Below are 17,509 nucleotides of genomic sequence, written 5' to 3'. Positions count from 1 at the left end.
TTTTTTTTTTTTCCTTTTCTTATTCCAGAGATAGAGGCCATGTTCTCACCCACTCTGGGCACGCACTCCACCTCCAGCCTTACTGTAGCTCTCATGTGTTGGTCCGAAATACACCATGAACACCATATACAGGGATACAGCTAATTTAAGATGAGAAGGAAATGACCAGAAGATCACTGGGAACCCTCAACATTTCCAGTCAGGTGGGACTGTAGGGTTAGGGTTAGGCTTAGGCTTAGGCTTAGGCTTAGGCTTAGGCTTAGCATGTAGGACCCACAGTCTATGGCTGCCATTCCTGCTGCCTGTGCCTGAGGGGTACGTGGGACCAGATGCTGCCCATTTCTTGGTGTGCCAACTCCTGCTTTCCCTTTAAGAAGGTGTGTTGTTTCCAGGGGACATGGGCCCTACCTATTCATGAGGGATACATGGAACCTCATTCCCCAGCCATGTAGTATCAACGCAAAATGGCTTCTGCTGCCACTGACCCTCCAGAGGTGAGAAAGATCCCAACCATAGGAATGGACTATGGGCTTAAAGATTTATTATTATTATTATTGTGTGTGTGTGTGTGTGTGTGTGTGTGTGTATACTCCTGTTTGCCAGATCTCATTACAGATGGCTGTGAGCCACCATGTGGTTGCTGGGAATTGAACCCAGCACATCTGGAAGAGTAGCCAGTGCTCTTAACCACTGAGCCATCATCTCTCCAGCCCCAGGAATAGGGCTTAAATCTGGGTCAGTCAGCTTTTCCAAAGTCCGCTCTTCATGGAAACAAGCAGAAGAAGAGCTCACTGGGGACATGTGGAGTGTTCTTGACTTGGTACATCTCCCAAGAGAGAAAGGGGGCTGTCTGTGAAGCTTGCTTGGGGATTCTTTGACAAGTGACCCTTTATCCATCCCCCTTTGAGATTTGTTTCTGATATTGTCATTTTATTAAAAGGTTTATGTTGGTTTTGTTCACTATTCTACTATCAAACAAAATAAAAATCCTAAGGAGATGGCTCAGTTGATAAAGTGCTTTCACAAAAGCATGAGGACCTACATTCAATTCCTCAGCACCCATATTTTAAAAGCAGCCCCTGCTTGTAAGCCTGGTGCTGAGGAAGCAAAGACAAGTAGATCCCTGGGGCTTTCTGGCCAGCCAGTCTAGCCCATGTGAGAAGTTCCAAGCCAGTGGGGGATGCTGTCTTCAAAAACACCATGGATGGTATATAAGGAATGACCCCTGAGATTGTCCTCAGACTTCCATGCATAGACACACATGTACCTAAAGACACATGGACATGCAAACAAATGCACACATTTAGTCTTTCAGAAACCAGGCAGCTGTTAGCAAAGGATCGATATGTTTTGGCTTTGAATTGGGTAATTAGTAAAGCCTGGGAGTGAGTCAAGCACACTTGTTCATTACTCTGAACCCTACTTCCTGGTGAGCCTCAATTGATAGGAGGCTGTTAACCCTCAGTCAAAACCAATGGAAATCCAGAGTCACAGGCACATGGACCTAAATAGACCTAAGAGCAAGAAGAGAGCTGGCCCAAGTCCTGGAAACCCCTCCCGTAGGCAGGGCGCTTTGTGTTCCTTAGCTATGCGCAATAGAAATGAAAATCTAGCCAACTTGACAAAAGGAAACTGCTGCAATCGTTTGGGGACTTCCACACGACAGAAAAACCTGAGTTGAGGAAGGAAGGAAACAGGTCACAACACAAGGGCAGGAAGCTAGGCAGCTCGGGGTCTTCTGGCAAGGATGATCTGATCAGAAGGAGCTGCTGCCGAGGAGACTGGCGCCTTCAGGCCACAAATTCACACCTGCATGGAGTGGCCAACAAGGAGTTATGCCACTTGTGAAGTCTGTTTGCTGGACTTACTCTGGGTCCCTGCAGGACTGTCATAGAGTGATTGACAGTAAGGAAGATGGGCTGAGTGTCATCTCTCTTTTCTTTCTTCCTTTCTTTTTCCTTCCTTCCTTCCTTCCTTCCTTTCCTTCATACTCCCTCCCTCCCTCCCTCCTTCTCTTCCCCTCTTCCTCCTTCTTTTCTTGAAATAGAGTTTCACGTACCCCAGGGTAGCCTTGCTACTGGGAGTACAGGCATGCCCCAACACATCCAGTCTGTACAGTGCTGTGACTCGGCCTGAGGACCGTGCATGCCCTAGGCAAGCACTCTACCCACTAAGCTATATCCCGAGTCAAGAAGAGATCATTGTGATGAAGGAAAATAGGAGGGTCTTAGAAGGAAAAATGGATTCTGGGCTGCTCCCAGACCTGTGAAGTCAGCTGGTTGTAGCAGCCCTGGGCAAGGACTCAGCCAACTTCAGTCTGTTTTGGAAGCCCGAGTACCTCTCCATCCATCAGCTCAGGTCAACTGCTCAGTGAATAATGGTCCCTTAACTTCAGCTGGACTCATTCCCACGCCTCCCAGAGACACTCAGGCTTCTGCTTCAGCCAACACGAAGACAGTTTGACCTCAGGCTCCTCTTCACCGTGCCACCGATCACAAAGCTATAGGAACCATCGGTCACATGCAGTGCAGCTGCTGTCCTTCCTCTGGGTCCCCAGTGCTCTCTAAGTTCCCTAGCTTCATTTCTCTTGCTGTGATAAGGGAGTCCCACCCACAAACAGCTCAGGAGAGGAGAGGGTTTATGTGACTCTAAGATCCAGTGCATCACTGTGGGCATTGCAAGGCAGGGACTCAAGCAGCTGGTCTTATCACATCCAAGCTCTGAGGGTTCAGAAAGAGATGGATTCTCCCTGGCTTCCTGCCTCTTGATCCCAGCCAACTTTCTCTAACACAGTCCAGCAGGGGCTGCAAAGAAGCCTTGGTGGCTGACAGAGCTTGTCGCTCTGTAAGAGGATTTAAGTTTGGATCCCAGCATCAACTTTGGTCAGTTCACAACTGTAACTCTAACTTCAAGGGATCCAACATCTTCTTCTGGCCTCCTTAGGTGCAATCACACAGAACACACACACACACACACACACACACACACACACACACACACAATTTTCCACAGTACAGTGCTTAGCCCATAAAATGATGCCATCCATTTTCAGGATGTTTCAGGATCTTCACCCCAATTAACCCAACCATGAAAGTCCCTCACAGGCCAACCTGACCTAGATTATTCTGAAACTGAGATGCCTCTCAGGTGGTTTTAGCTTATGTCAAGCTGGCACATGGAACGAACCAGCATGCTCAGTGTCCATGAGCCTTTAGAGAGCTCTTCTACACAGAGGGCTTCTTCCCCCACTACCTCAGCTCTCACAGTGCCGGGGCTGCCTGCTAGCAGTGTAGAAAAATGCAAGGAGAAGCAACCCCTGGGCAACCCTTGAAGTCCCAGGTCCGCTTTCACAAGCATCCACTTCTGTTTTCTGAGGCTCAGATCACTCCATTCATTCCCAAAGTCATATGACACTAAACAGCTAGTGAATGAACTCTGCTCTTCCCCCAAGGGAGTCTCCTCTGAACCCAGTCTTCATGAAAATAATGGCAGAGAAAAGAGGAAGACAGAGCCTCACTCTTCATATTAACTAGGGTTAAAGACCCTATTCAGAAAGGAATGGTAAGAGGTCATATTGATCAATGTCACTTGTGTGTGTGTGTGTGTGTGTGTGTGTGTGTGTGTGTGTCGAATGTCAACTATTTTCTTCAATCACTTTCCACCTTGGTTATTGAGACAGGATCTCTCAGTGAAATTGGGACTCACTAATTCAGCTAGTCTGGCCAAGGATCCTCAGTTCTCCATTCCCACTCCCATACTCACAGTGCTAGGGTTATAGATGTGCTGCCTTGTTTAGCTTTTTACATAAATTATAGCCACCTGAACTCATGTTTTCATGCTTAGGCAGCCATTGAGCCATCTACACCAGCAGTGTTTGTATATCATACATAGACATACACACATACAGACACACAAGACAATTATAGTCATCTCCCTTCTCCACATACATATATACATATACATGTACATATACATATAAATCATATTCATCTACATCTACACCTATAACTACACATACACATACACACACACATATACAATTGTAGCAAAATAGACATGATGTCATAGTTGAGATCTAACCACTTGTAAGTGTACGTAAAGTTTTGGTGTGTTATATTTCTGTCTTCATCTCTCAGTGTTTTCTAGTATTTCTTGTATGTTTTTCTTCAAGATAACTTTTGAAGAGTGTGTCATTTAATTTCCACATACTTAGAAAATTTCTAGGTTTTTTTTTTTAGTTAATTGCTTTCTAATTTCATCTTGTAATTGAAGATACTTGGTTTATCTAGCTTGTAAAATCAATTGAGACCTAAGTTTGTGGTCTATGTGACATCTCTCAGGAATGTTCCTTATACTGTTGACTAGAATGTGCCTTCTGTCACCGTGTATTGAGCTTCTGTGTATATCTGACAGACCTAGTTGGTTTACTGTGTTGTTCAAGTCCTTCATTTCTTTACTTGCTCTACTGGTTGGCTGTAATGTCAATGTGATACAACCTAAGATCACCCAGGAAGAAGCTCAATGAGGGACTGTGTACACTGGGCTGGCCTGTGACCATGTATGTGGGAAGATCCAGCCCAACATGGGAGGTCCCATTCCCTAGGCCTGGGGTCCTGAGCTGTATAAGAATGGAGAAATGGAGCTAAGCAGAAGCAAGCAAGTAAGCATGCATATATTCATCTCTCTCTCTCTCTCTCTCTCTCTCTCTCTCTCTCTCTCTCTCTCTCCCCCCCTCTCTCTGCTGTCATTGCAGATGTGATGTAGCAACTTCTTCACAATAATGGACTATTACATGGGGTTATAAAGTAAAATAAATCATTTCTCTCTTAGGTTTTCTGTTGTTGTTGTTTTGTCGGGGGATTTTTATCACAGCAACAGAAATGAAACTAGGACACTTGCCATGTGTCTGATTGACCTGTTATTGAAAGTACTGTGCTGAAGGACCAGACCCATTTTTCCCTTCAGTTCTGTCAAGTTTTCCTTTATATATACATTTTTAAAATTTATGATTTTTATATGCATGCATACATATATGTGGGGGGTGTGTGTGTGTGTGTGTGTGTGTGTGTGTGTGTGTGTATGTGACTGTGTATGCATAGAAGCATGCCTAGGCATGTGCCACTACATCCATCCAGCTGTTGGTTTTTAGTTGATTGTTTTTTGATGTGGGTTTCAGGAGTCAAATTCAGGTCCTCGAACTGCAAGGCAGGCACTTTTCTACCTGAGCCCTCTCTTCAGCCCTCATCTTGACACTCCTGTACAAGTGACATATGTGCAAATGTGAGTGGGCGTGCCCTTTCTCTCCTGTGCATGTAGAAGACAGAGGACAACATCCGATGTCCTGAATATCAGGACTCTGCCTTATATCAGAAGTACAACTCTAATACAGAGGTACACTCCATTACACTCTACGATCTATATTAGAGCCCAGACTACTGCGCGGGCGTCTTACAGCCACAGTGGCTGGAGATGTAAGCCACCTACCAAGAGTCTGTGTGGAACCCCCTAACTCCAGGTCTGTTTTCACTTCCCCAAGAAAGTCCACAGATCTCAGGTTGCCAGACTCCTGGGATCCATCCCCAGCACCATACAAACCAGTCATGATGACACATGCCTGTTCATCACTGAAGGAAGTTAGGATAGGAGCCCAAACAGGGCAGGAATCTGGAAGCCAGAACTGATGCAGAGGCCATGGAGGGATGCTGCTTACTGGCTTGTTTCCCTATAGCTTGCTGGCTTTCTTCCTTCATTTCTTCCTTTCTTCCTTCCTTTCTTTCCTTCTTTCTTTCTTTTTCTTTCTTTCTTTCTTCTTTCTGTCTTTCTTTCTTTCTTTCTTCCTCCCTCTCTTTAATTCATTTTCTCTCATATATTATATCCCAACTGCAGTCTTCCCTCCCTCCTCCCAGCCCCTCCCCTCTACCACCCCCATCCACTCCTCCTCCATTTCCCTTTTAAAAAGGCAGGCTTCCCAGGGATATCAACCCAACATGGCATATTAAGTTGCAATAAGACTAGGCGCTTCTCCTTGTATTAACTCTGGACAAGGCAACCCAGTGGGAGGAAAGGAGTCCCTAAAGCACTAGCCCATTTTCTTACAGAGCCCAGTACAACCACCCAGGGGTTCTATCACTCACAATGGGTTGGACCTTCCCTATCAATCGCTAGTTAAAAACAATGCCTTACACTAGGACCTTACGAAGGCAGCTTCTTAACCGAGGCTCCCTCCTTTCACATAACTTTAGTTTGTGTGTCACGTTAACATGAGAGCAGCCAGCGCAAGTACTGTCTTTGGGAGTAACTACAGAGATGATCTCCTGGAAGAAATAACTGCACACAGTGCTTCTGATAAGGAGCAGGTCACACGTGTTTGCCTGAAGAGTCCATTGCAGTTATCAGCAAAGGTAGGTTCAGTTGATTGACAATGAGAAACCCCATTGCAGTTGATAGACTATAGTACAGGTGCAGAAAAGTTGGCCACACTGGGATAGGTGGCTTTTGAGGAAGTTTAATAGAAAGAAGGAAGGACAAAATGTAGATCTTAGCTTATAGGGAAGTAGGCCAGGAGTTTATACATTAGGGTGAAATGAATACCAGGATTTGTGTTCTGCTGTTAGGAGTGCTCCAGGTGAGACTGTAAACCCAGGTAGAGGGAAGAAAAGCCGGCCCCACTGAGGAGGTGCGGTGGACAGGTGCAGAGAGCACACCGAGATCCTGATGGGAGGGAGCCTGGACATTTTCAGGAAATTTTAGTATTGCCAGCAGGATCCTTGGACCAGACACCAATGGGGGAAGAGTCTGGAGTTCTTTCCCTGATGCCTGGGGTTTTCTGAGTAAAGGGGAGGGCATGGTGTGCGCAGCAGAGAGGAAAGGCCAGCAAAGAGGAGGGCATGGAGGCTGAAGCTGGGGAGCTGGTTCAGTCAGTAGAGTGCTGATCTTGCAAGCAAGAGGGTTAGTTCCAGGCCAGAATCCACGTTTTAAGAAGCCATGTGTGTGGTATGTGTGGTGTGTGCTGGGGAAGAGGCAGAGGCAGCTAGCGTAAGGATCCCCAGAGCTCAGTGGCCAGTCAGTCTAGCTTCCAGGCCAATGAAGGAACCTGTCTCAAAAGAGATGAATGTTACCAGAGGAATAACACCCCAGCTTTTCCTTGAGTCTGCACAATACACATGCATGTGTATCTGCACCCCTCCCAACTCCCCTGGACACACTAGGAGTAGGGCAGCATTTTCTGGTGAGAGTGAAGAAGTTTAATGAAGTCAGGTCTGAAAGAGTTGCTTGGGAGAGTGAGTGGAATAAGAAACCGTTCTACAATTACCAGAAAGGCTTAAGGCTCCTTTGCAGTTCATGTCATGTAATTAAATGAGACCATCGGGCCATCTGTGTAATCACATTAGTTTCATTCCCCCCCCCCATTTACATCTAATTGTTGGAGGACCGGGTCTTACCAGGGTCATGGGTTTTGTCAAGAGCAATGAAGACAAAGGGATAAGGCAGACGAGGCTGTGAACAGGAGACTTATTACAAGCACCATCAGAATACAAGGAGATGAGGCAGGAGACAGACCATGAAGTGGGCAGTGGGCCACGGGAGAATGGCAGAATCAGAGGCCAGAGGTCAAAGGTCCTAAGATGAGGGGTTGTTGGAGGTAAGATGTCAGAGGAGTTGAGGAATAGTCAATCTATGGCAGAGTGTCCTTGGAGTGGACAGGGGAACATCTGGAAAAAGACAATTATTGAAAATGACAAGGCAGATGTTGGGGAGATGGCTCAGTTGGGAGATCGCTTGCCTTGTAAGCATGGGGACTTCCGTTTGATCACCAGAACTCATATTTGCTTTCCTAAAGCCAGAGACTGGTGAGATGGTTCAACTGGTGAAGAGCCTGCTGTGCAAGCATGAGGACCCGAGTTTGGGTCCCCAGCACTCACATAAAATGCTCACTTGATGTCGTCCTCCTGTCAGCACGTCTGCATGTTCCTCTCTTAGTGCTGTGGGGGAGGGGAGACAGGCAGATATCCACTGCTCACTGGTCAGCCAGGATAGGTAGAGAGTTGTGAGTTCTAGGTCTCGAGAGAGATCCTGTCTCAAAAGATAAGGTAAAGCGAAATAGCAGAAAGCATAGTGTTGACCTCTGGCCTCTACACATATGCATGCACACATATAACACACAAGCACATATATAAACAAACAAACAATATGACGGGCATGTTGGTGTGTGCAGTGATCCTAATAGTAGGGAGGTGCACACAGGCTTGTTGGGTTGTTGCTCAACCAGTCTTGTCTGCTTGATGAGCTCCAGGCCACTGAGAGAGGCTATCTCCTAAGTAAAGTGGAGAATAAAGAAGGACCAGCCCAAAGTTGTAATCTGGCTCCCTTAGGCACACACACATGAGCATGTACACATACACACTGAGGGAGGGAGAGAAAGAAGCACACACTTGTGCACACACACATGGTGGGGGTGGGGAGAGATGCAGAGAAAGAGGGGGAGGGAGGAAGGAAGGGAGGGAGAGATGCACACACTTGCATATGCACACAGAGACAGAGACAAAGAGAGAGATATGCACACATGCACACACAGAGAGAGATGCACACACCTGTACACATACACACACGCACAGACAGAGACAAAGAGAAATGCACACATGCACATACACAGATGCACACACCTGTACACAGAGAAAGAGAGAGAGAGAGAGAGAGAGAGAGAAAGAGAAAGATGCACACACAGAGAGACACACAGAAAGAGAGAGAAAGAAAGAGATGCACACATGCATGCACATACACAGGGAGGGAGAGAGAAATGCACATACTTGTGTGAAAACACACAGAGACAGAGATGCACGTATACACACAGATGCACATACACACACACACACACACACACACACACACACACACATAGAGGAGGGGTTCTGAGACCCTATGAGCATGGGACTGCTGGCTACTGTTTCCCACTCCATGTTTGCTACAGTTCCTTAAACCTGCTCTGGGAAAGGGTCAATATTGCTCATGGAATTACATTCCAGCATCTCATTTTGCTCTCTCATAGACAAGAATGTGTTTTTTGACACCCTCTTTTCTGAGTGGTGCAATGAAAAGTTTGATCATCCATGAAGACATCAAGGGTTCCAGAAATGCAGGGTGTGTGGTGTATGGGCTCAGGAGAACTTGTGTCTCAGAAATCAGAGAGGGGACAGCGGCCTTCCTGGCAATTCTAGTTTTATTTCCCTTGCTGTGTTAAAATGCTCTGACAAAAAAACAACCTAAGGAAGAGTTTGACTTGCAGTTTCAGGTTACAGCACATCATTGTAGAGAAGTCAAAGCAGGAATCTGAAGCACCCAGTCACATCACATCCACAGTCAAGAACAGAGAGATAATGAATGCACACGTTGGCTTGTGATCAGCCACCTCTCTGCATTTACACAGTCCAGGATCCCTGCCTAGAGAATGGTGCCACCCACAGTGGACAGAGTCATTCCACATCAACTATCTAAATGGTCACCCACAGACTTGCCCATAGGCCAACCTTGATCTAGACGATCCCCCATCAAAATTCTCTTTCCCGGTGACTGCAGGTCATGTCAAGTTAATAGAACCATCACACTGACCTTGCCCTGTGTAGACCTGGTTGGAGACTAGTTTAATTGAGTGTTGAACATATTCCTCTGATGTCCCTCCTCTTCCCCTTCTCAGACCTCCCCTCTCTTTTTAACCCCTTTAGCTCCCTTGGTGGTTCCCGTGGTCTCTGTTCATGTCATGCATACACACACACACACACACACACACACACACACACACACACATATACAATTTTGTATATCTATAAAATCTGGGAGCCACAAATGAGAAAAGGACATCGTATGTTGGACTTTCTGAGGCTGGCTTACTTCACTTAATATAATTGTCTCTAGTCTCATCCATTTTCCTGCCAAAGGCATGGCTCCACCTTTTGGCTGCACAAACTCCACTGTATAAGCAAGCCACATTTTCTTCACCCATCCCTCTGTTGTTGGACACTCAGGTCAGTCCTGTAACTTAGCTGTTGTGAATAATACTGCAGAGATGTTTGAGGATCCCTGTGATTGTTGACTTAGAGTGCTCCTGTCAGAGACCCAGGAGCGATAGAACTGGGCAGTTGCTTCTCTGGCCTTTATTCTAGTCTCAGAGCAAATTTATGGTCCCGACCCTGATACCCCTGTGTATGTGGGAGTTTTACTTCCCTACATTAATGAGCTGTAACCTGAGATAACAGGCAGGATGTCCTGGGATGCCAAAGTCCCCCATCATCTCCCATCTCAGTGGCTCAAGACAAACTTCTGTTTGTACTAGTGTAGCAACAATGATTCCAGTATCCTTTTTAACTTCTGATTGAATTAACTTTCAAGGTCTAACTTGCACACTGTGAAATGCTGTCTTCATGAATACCAGAAGAGGGCATCAGATCCCATTACAAATGATTGTGAGCCACCATGTAGGTGCTGGGAATTGAATCAGGACCTCTGGAAGAGCAGTCAGTGCTCTTAACCGCTGAGCCAGCTCTCTAGCCCCAACAATTAATTTTGATTCATACTTTTCAGTTGTGATCAGTTTGCATAAATATTACTTATTTTGGCTAACACATCTGGACTATAGTCAGGGTCATGGAGATCCCAAATGTGTTGCCAAGGCTGTTGGGAAGGAGGGGACTGAGAAGTGTCTAGGCAGACACAAAGTGGAATCATAACACAAGATGGCGATATCTTAGTCCCTCCAACACCATCCAACATCACTGCTCCACTTTCAGGCTAGAATAAGGTCACCCCAGAGCTCTTTTTGTTGGACACACAGGCAGCTCACCAGTGAATGAATGTGGGACTTCCCAAGGGACAGGATGTTGAGCTCTGTAGAGGACTCCAAGATGGCATCACACCTGCCTGGGGTCTCGTATCCTCATTCCTCCCATCATACTGAAGCAGCATGAACCCTTGGCTGTCACTTCTGGGTACATCAGAAAACTAGACAAAACTCCATTGGGGCCCCTTGGAAGGCATCCCGACACTCTAATCCAATCACATGCACTCTGCCTGGAAAGTGAAACCCAACCCTGAATATCTTGGAGAAGTCACTCCCCAGATAGAAATGGGCCACTTCATCTGGGGAAGAAACAGCCAGATCTGTGTTCCTGGACATAAAAGTGTGTGAGCGGAGCTTGGGAGGAGACTGTGCCCTACCCCTGGAATAGTGTGCTTTGCGCCTAATGGGAGATCTAAAGGGTTGTGAAGGCTACATCTGACAAGACATGATGTGCTCCTTACAGCCTGGCTCCATAGGTCTCTGCTGAGCGCTTCTTTTACAGATGTGCCATGCCCTTATCAGCCCCACTGATCCTTGCCCCGGGTTGTAGGCATACTGGACAACTTTTGGAGTCTCCTGTGATGCAGATTGTATAATGGGCTGGGACCAGGGCCCACAGGAATTGCTCAGTACGGGGGGCGGGGAGTGGGGACTGCCGTTATTTCAATGCTGGTAATTTGCCAGTGGTGTGCACACTGTTGGGTGTTTTAAATATTGCATTATTTGGACTGGAGCCATGGCTCAGTGGTTAAGAGCCCTCGCTGTACAGTGATGAGAACATGAACCTGGAGCTCAGGATCCATGTAACAAGCTAGGTACAAGCCTTCAGGAGTGCACCAAGTGTTCCTGGATTCCAAATGAGCCCCAGGTTCAGGGAGAGACCTCACCGAAAGTAATAGTCGGATAAGTGACTTCGAAGAACACCCAATGTATCCTTCTGGCCTCCAGCCACACGTATGCATGCACCCACCTACGCTCACAACAGACAGGCATAAACACACGCACGATCAAATAAATCTTTATAAGATTAGTATACATCATGGGGTCGGAGAGATAGTTCAGTTGACAAAGTATGAGGCTTGTAGGCATAAGGACGTGAGTTCAATCTGTAGAACCCGCTATGAAAATTCAGGCATGATGGCATGCACTTAATGTCTCTCTGAGGCTCATTGGCTAGCAGGCCTACTTGACGACTAGGCCAGAGGAGATCCTGTCTCTAAGGAGATGAATGGTACCTGAGGAACGACAGCCAAGGCTGTCCTCTGGCTTACACAGGCATGCACACATTCACACAGGTAGGGAGACACACACACACACACACACACACACACACACACAATCATATAGTCAGTCTAAAGAGACATCTGTGAATTTCACAGTGAATCCCATCAACTAAGGAATTCTTACAGGATAGTGGTGGGACTCCACACCTCCAGTCCTTATGTGATCACTCCGGGATTCTGCTCATTAGACTTCAACCTCTTGCTCCTTAGAGACCAGGGCTGAAGGCTCAGGGATCTGGCATCAGGAGGATTTCCACAAAACTTCTCCCTGGGAACCTCAGGTAGAGTAGTGGCTTACTGCGGCTGTAGAGACCATGTTCTAGGTTTGCAACCTGACACCGGTTCTTGGTACTTGTATGCCAAGCAGCTTATATGCTGTGGGTGATGAGTCCTGTCTTCATAATGAATCCTAGCTGTTGGGCGCTGTTGGGTGCTGGCCAACACCAGCCAAGTAAACTCCATACATCTGCGCAACGCCAGCCACATAGGCATGTTTATTCTGCACACCTGCGTATGCTTGCCTTTCCTGCTGCACCCTCTCCAAATGGGTGACGCAGTGGTCAGCAGACACTGCTGAGCCAATCAGGCATCAACACATCCACACAATAGAGTTTATAAGCCGACCGCTCCAGAGGGCGGGGTCCTTCTCTCGCATAAAACTTGGGCGCTCCTAATAAAGTGTGGTTGAGAAGAATCCTGCTGTTGTCGTTGTCCTTCCTGCTGGCAGGTGGTCGCGACACCTAGCTGAAGTATTCAAGAAACTTCAGCTTTGTGCTGGGCTCAGAGAAGTTAAGCAGATCTTTTGCCATTGCCCAGCAAGTTCATGAGAGAGCTATTCATTGACTTCAGTTTTCTTTTGTGTGAGTCTATATGCATATTTATATGTGTAGCAGGGAAGAGGGTGGTACGGCAGAAGAGGAGAAAACTTTCAGGAGTCAGTTCTCTGTACCACACGTGTCCTGGAAACTGAATGTGGGTCATCAAGCTTGGCCACAAGTGTTTTTCACCTGCTAAGCCATCTCATCTGCCCTCTCCACTGTTTTTCAGTCAGGATCTCCCCCTGAACCTGGGACTCACCAAGTAGGGTAGGCTAGCGGACCTACAAGCCCCGAGGATCCTGATCTCTACTTGCCAGATGTGAAATTACAGCTACATTACCATGCCCACTTTTCTCCATGGGGACTGGGGACCCAGACTCATGTCCTCACGCTTGTGATGCAACACTTCACCTTCAGGCATTTTCCTGGTTTGTGGTGCCGGTTCTGAGACAGGGGTCTGCCTGGTTTCATAGCTGCAGCTGATGTAGGAACAGTTGACATTCTTTAAATGATTCCTCTAAGCACGGGACTTGGTAGTTTACACAGCATTCTTCAGTGAGCACCATTCCCACTGCTGAAAGACAGCATTGAGCCAAGGAAAGGCATGTGGCTCCCGGCAGGAGCAAGGTCTTTTGTTTGGGTAATTTCCCTCCTGTGGGAGATGCCCCAGCCTCTGCCACCTACACTGACTGCCCCTGGGTTCTGTTCGGAGTTGCCAGCTGGCTGTTCCACATGACCCAAGCCTATACACATGTGTTCAGAGACCAGAGCACAACCTCAGCCATTATCCCTCGGACACCATCCATCTTTAATAGAGGCTCTCTACCTGGCCTGGAGCTCACCTGGGATGGGGTGAGGGATGTGGCAGGCTGACTGGATAGTGAGTATCATCCAGCACTGGGATTTGAGGACACGCCACGCCACCCACCCTTTTTATATGAGGTCTGGGGGTTGAACTTAGGTCCTGATACTTGCAAAGCAGTGAAGAACAAGATATGCTGAGCAAAGTAGCCAACATCTTCAGCAGATCAGCTGTTTCTAACAGCAAGAGAACCTCCTTACTGCCCAGCTCTGAGCTCATGTGATCATATCAGTAATACAAGGGTTATCAGTGTCTCCCTTGTTATGCAAATGTGTAAGGGGGAGGTAAGCACAGCTTGAGTGAGTGTTCTACCATCACATACACAGCTGCCATGAGGACCAGATATGAGTTGCAGCAAATTTGTACCCCTCTATCTGCATCTTCATCATCATGACCTCCCACAGGTTCAACAGGGACAAGAATGAGCTTAGGTCTCACTGGGCTGCAGTGAACATGCATGTACACACACACAGACACACACACACATACAGATATGGATGCATACATGGGCACACAGAGTACACAGGTACACATGTACACATATGTACGTGGCCATGGGTGTACACACACATACATGTGCATACACACACCCAAGTGTTGTTTGGAAAGCTTAGTGGTATGCTGCAAAAAGGCACCTCCAGAGTGATTGTGAAAGTGTTTTAATTTTAATTATGTGTATGCTGTATATGTATGTGCACATGTGTGTGATGGTGTGCATACATTTATATGGAGGTTAGAGGATAATTGTGGGAGTCAGTTTTCTCTTCTTACCACGTGGATCATGGAAATCAAATTCAAATTGCCAGGTTTGGCTACAAGGGCCTTCTGAGCCATCTCTCTGACCTTCCATCATACTGCTTAAAGTAAGAGTTCTCTCTCTCTCTCTCTCTCTCTCTCTCTCTCTCTCTCTCTCTCTCTCTCTCTCTTTTTCTCTCTCTCTGCCTCTGCCTCTTTCTGTCTGTCTGCCTGTCTCTGTCTCTCTCTTCCTCTGTCTCTCAGTCTTTCTCTGTCTTTCTTTGTCTCTCTGTCACTCTTCTCTCTCACACACTTCTTCTTCTTCTTCTTCTTCTTCTTCTTCTTCTTCTTCTTCTTCTTCTTCTTCTTCTTCTTCTTCTTCTTTGTCGTCGTTGTCGTCGTCGTCATCGTCGTCGTCATCGTCATCATCGTCGTTGTCATTGTCTTCTTTCTCTCTCTCATTTGACCTGGGCCTCACTGATTGACTAGACGGATGACCAGGGAGACATGTCCCTGTCCCACCATTTCTGCAGTGACAGTCGTTGCAACCGCATCTGATTTTCGTTGTTGTCATTTTGTTTGTCAGTAGGATCTGGAGATCTGAACCCATGTCCTTATGCTTGCCCAACGAGCACTTTGCTCTTTCCAACCTACTTCCTAAATTCAATATGCTGTAAATCACAAAGGGACCTTATTAAACTATAGGCTTGGATTTGGTCTGTGTGGGTCGGAGCTGGGCTTCCAAGCCATGTTCCAGAAGCTGATCCAGGGCCCAACTAAGTCTATAGATGAACTCAGCCTGAAGTGGGTCAGAGGAAGATTTTTGTGTGGGATGGTGAAGTCCTGGGATAGCTAGCCAGATCTGGATGGATGCAGGGATTGGGAAGGCGTAAAGAAGGAAGACAAATGTCCATTTCAGTGTCACCTAGGGGCCTGGGACACAGAGGGTCTTTCCCAAATTTCAATTCCCCTTAACAGGCAGCTTCCCCACACAACAGCTCCTCATGTGAACAGCTTGACTTTTAAGCAAAAATCAACTCTACACCAAGGAGTAGCCTGGTCCCCAGAGTCAGGAAACATTGTGCAAATTGAAGAATCACTGCCAAAGGGAAGTTGTGTGCATCTCCAGCTAGCTGCCGCAGTTAAATGGGAGCCCTGCTTCCTCCTGGGGGAGCATTTCTGCTGGCCGCAGGGCTTTGGCCACCTATAAAGCTTGGCAATGGGAAGTAAAGAATCCCTCAAGGAGGAAGCCTTCTTGGGCAGCACAGAAGACAGAGCCGACTTTGACCAAGCCATGTTCCCTGTGATGGAGACCTTCGAAGTCAATGGTAAAGTATGACTCTCTCGGAACGCAACTGCACAGAAACTTAGTCTGTTGGTGGGAAGCAAGAAGAGACAGGAGCGAAGGAGGGATAGGCTTGTACCCTGGTGGATTTCCCACCTGACTCCCACTAGCTAGACTCTGTCCATCTAGACTTTCTGGAAAGCTGACCATAGATGCTGTGCTCTTGTTGTGAAGTCAATTTTTGCTTAAAGTCTGGTCCTTTTTAAACATCTTATTTAAATGCTCTCTATTGCCTCATGTCAATGCTTGGTAAGGAATGAATGTCCCTTCATTCATGGACATCTTATGAGGACACAATGTGGTGTATGTTGAGATGAAAATACAAAGCAAACATTGTGAAGAAGTCCCTGAAGGTCTGAGAGCCAGCTCACACAGTAGAGGGCTTGTGGAGCATGACGGAAGCCCTGAGTTCTGTCTGCAGTGGAGATTAACAGGTGACACATGCCTGTGATCTCAGCTCCGGGGAGGGAGGGGAGGATGGATAAGGAGCTCCAAGCCATCTTTGGCTGTCTGGCAACGTTGGGGCTCACCTGGGCTCTGTACAGTTCTGTTTCAAAAGGAAAGTCCACAGCACTGAAACCAAAGCTGACCATATATTTATTTTTGGTTGTGAGCCTAGCCTTTAACCCCTGAGCCATCTCTCCAGCCCTGTCCATATATTTAGATAGAAGCCCTTTACTATGTGTTGACCTGAGAGCACGCTCTTCGTCTCCTGTCAGCTAAGATATGCTCTAGCTTCTCTGGCTTCTTTATCAGTCTGGCTCATATGGAACACAACCTTCAAATATTTAAAAAATTAATTACAAGTGTGTGTGTGTGTGTGTGTGTGTGTGTGTGTATCTGTGTGTCTGTGTGTCTGTGTCGGTGCATGAGTAGAAGGCAGAACAACTTTAGGAGTCAGCCCTCTGCTTCTACCCTGTGAAATTCTGGGGTAGAATTCTCAACTGGTCAGGCTTGGTGGTAAGTGCTTTTACCCACTGAGCTATTTCACTGGCCCTCTAAACACTGTTTCTTAGTTTCTTAGTGTTGTATAGGTGATGTATCTTTTGCATCTTGGGGAATTTGTAGCATTTAAAGTCAAGGGTAAACTTGTTTGCCATGGGAGAGCTCTGATTTCCCATTCTAGAACAATCTATGGGAATCACCTTTCACAGTGATCAGCTGGGGTTAAAGGGGGGCGTGCGCCATCCGATGTGGGTGCTGGGATCCAAATTCAGGTCCTCTGATAGTGCTGTTAACTTGAAAGACATGGCTGCCACCTCTATGCCTGGCTTTTTTTTACATGAGTTCTGGAGATCAAACTCAGCTCCTCAGGCTTACTAGGCAAACAGTTCACTGATCAATTATATACCCTCACCCCCTGGATCTTTAAAGATACACTGTTCTAGAAAATCCAACTGACTGAAGATATTCAGACACCACACTGGGTGCAGAGAAAGGACACTTGATAAACAGGATTGTTGGTCTCCAGGAAGACACATTCAGGGGCAGGGAGGGTAAGCCCTGCCTCGACTGACCTCTCTAAACAAGGTATCACTGGCTAAGGCTGAAAATTTCACAGGACATCATGGATGTAACCTGGGGTGAAGCCTCAGGTGAGAGGTTATGTCCCTTCTAATGTTGACAGGATGAAAG

General features: G+C 46.8%; 1 protein-coding gene across 1 annotated transcript in view; it reads left to right on the top strand.

The window, feature by feature from the left end:
• Positions 1-15,501: 15,501 nt before the first annotated feature.
• The window catches only part of Marco (macrophage receptor with collagenous structure), a 33,581-nt gene continuing 31,573 nt past the window's right edge, over positions 15,502-17,509 (top strand). Inside the window, exon 1 of the mRNA XM_031380758.1 lies at positions 15,502-15,857. Coding sequence (XP_031236618.1) covers positions 15,749-15,857 — 109 coding nt within the window. The 5' untranslated portion in view covers positions 15,502-15,748. The remainder of the gene's footprint in view (positions 15,858-17,509) is intronic.

This window comes from Mastomys coucha, unplaced genomic scaffold (assembly GCF_008632895.1).
Source record: "Mastomys coucha isolate ucsf_1 unplaced genomic scaffold, UCSF_Mcou_1 pScaffold1, whole genome shotgun sequence".
In the NCBI taxonomy this organism is placed as follows: domain Eukaryota; kingdom Metazoa; phylum Chordata; class Mammalia; order Rodentia; family Muridae; genus Mastomys; species Mastomys coucha.
This window is presented reverse-complemented; position numbering and strand designations above follow the sequence as displayed.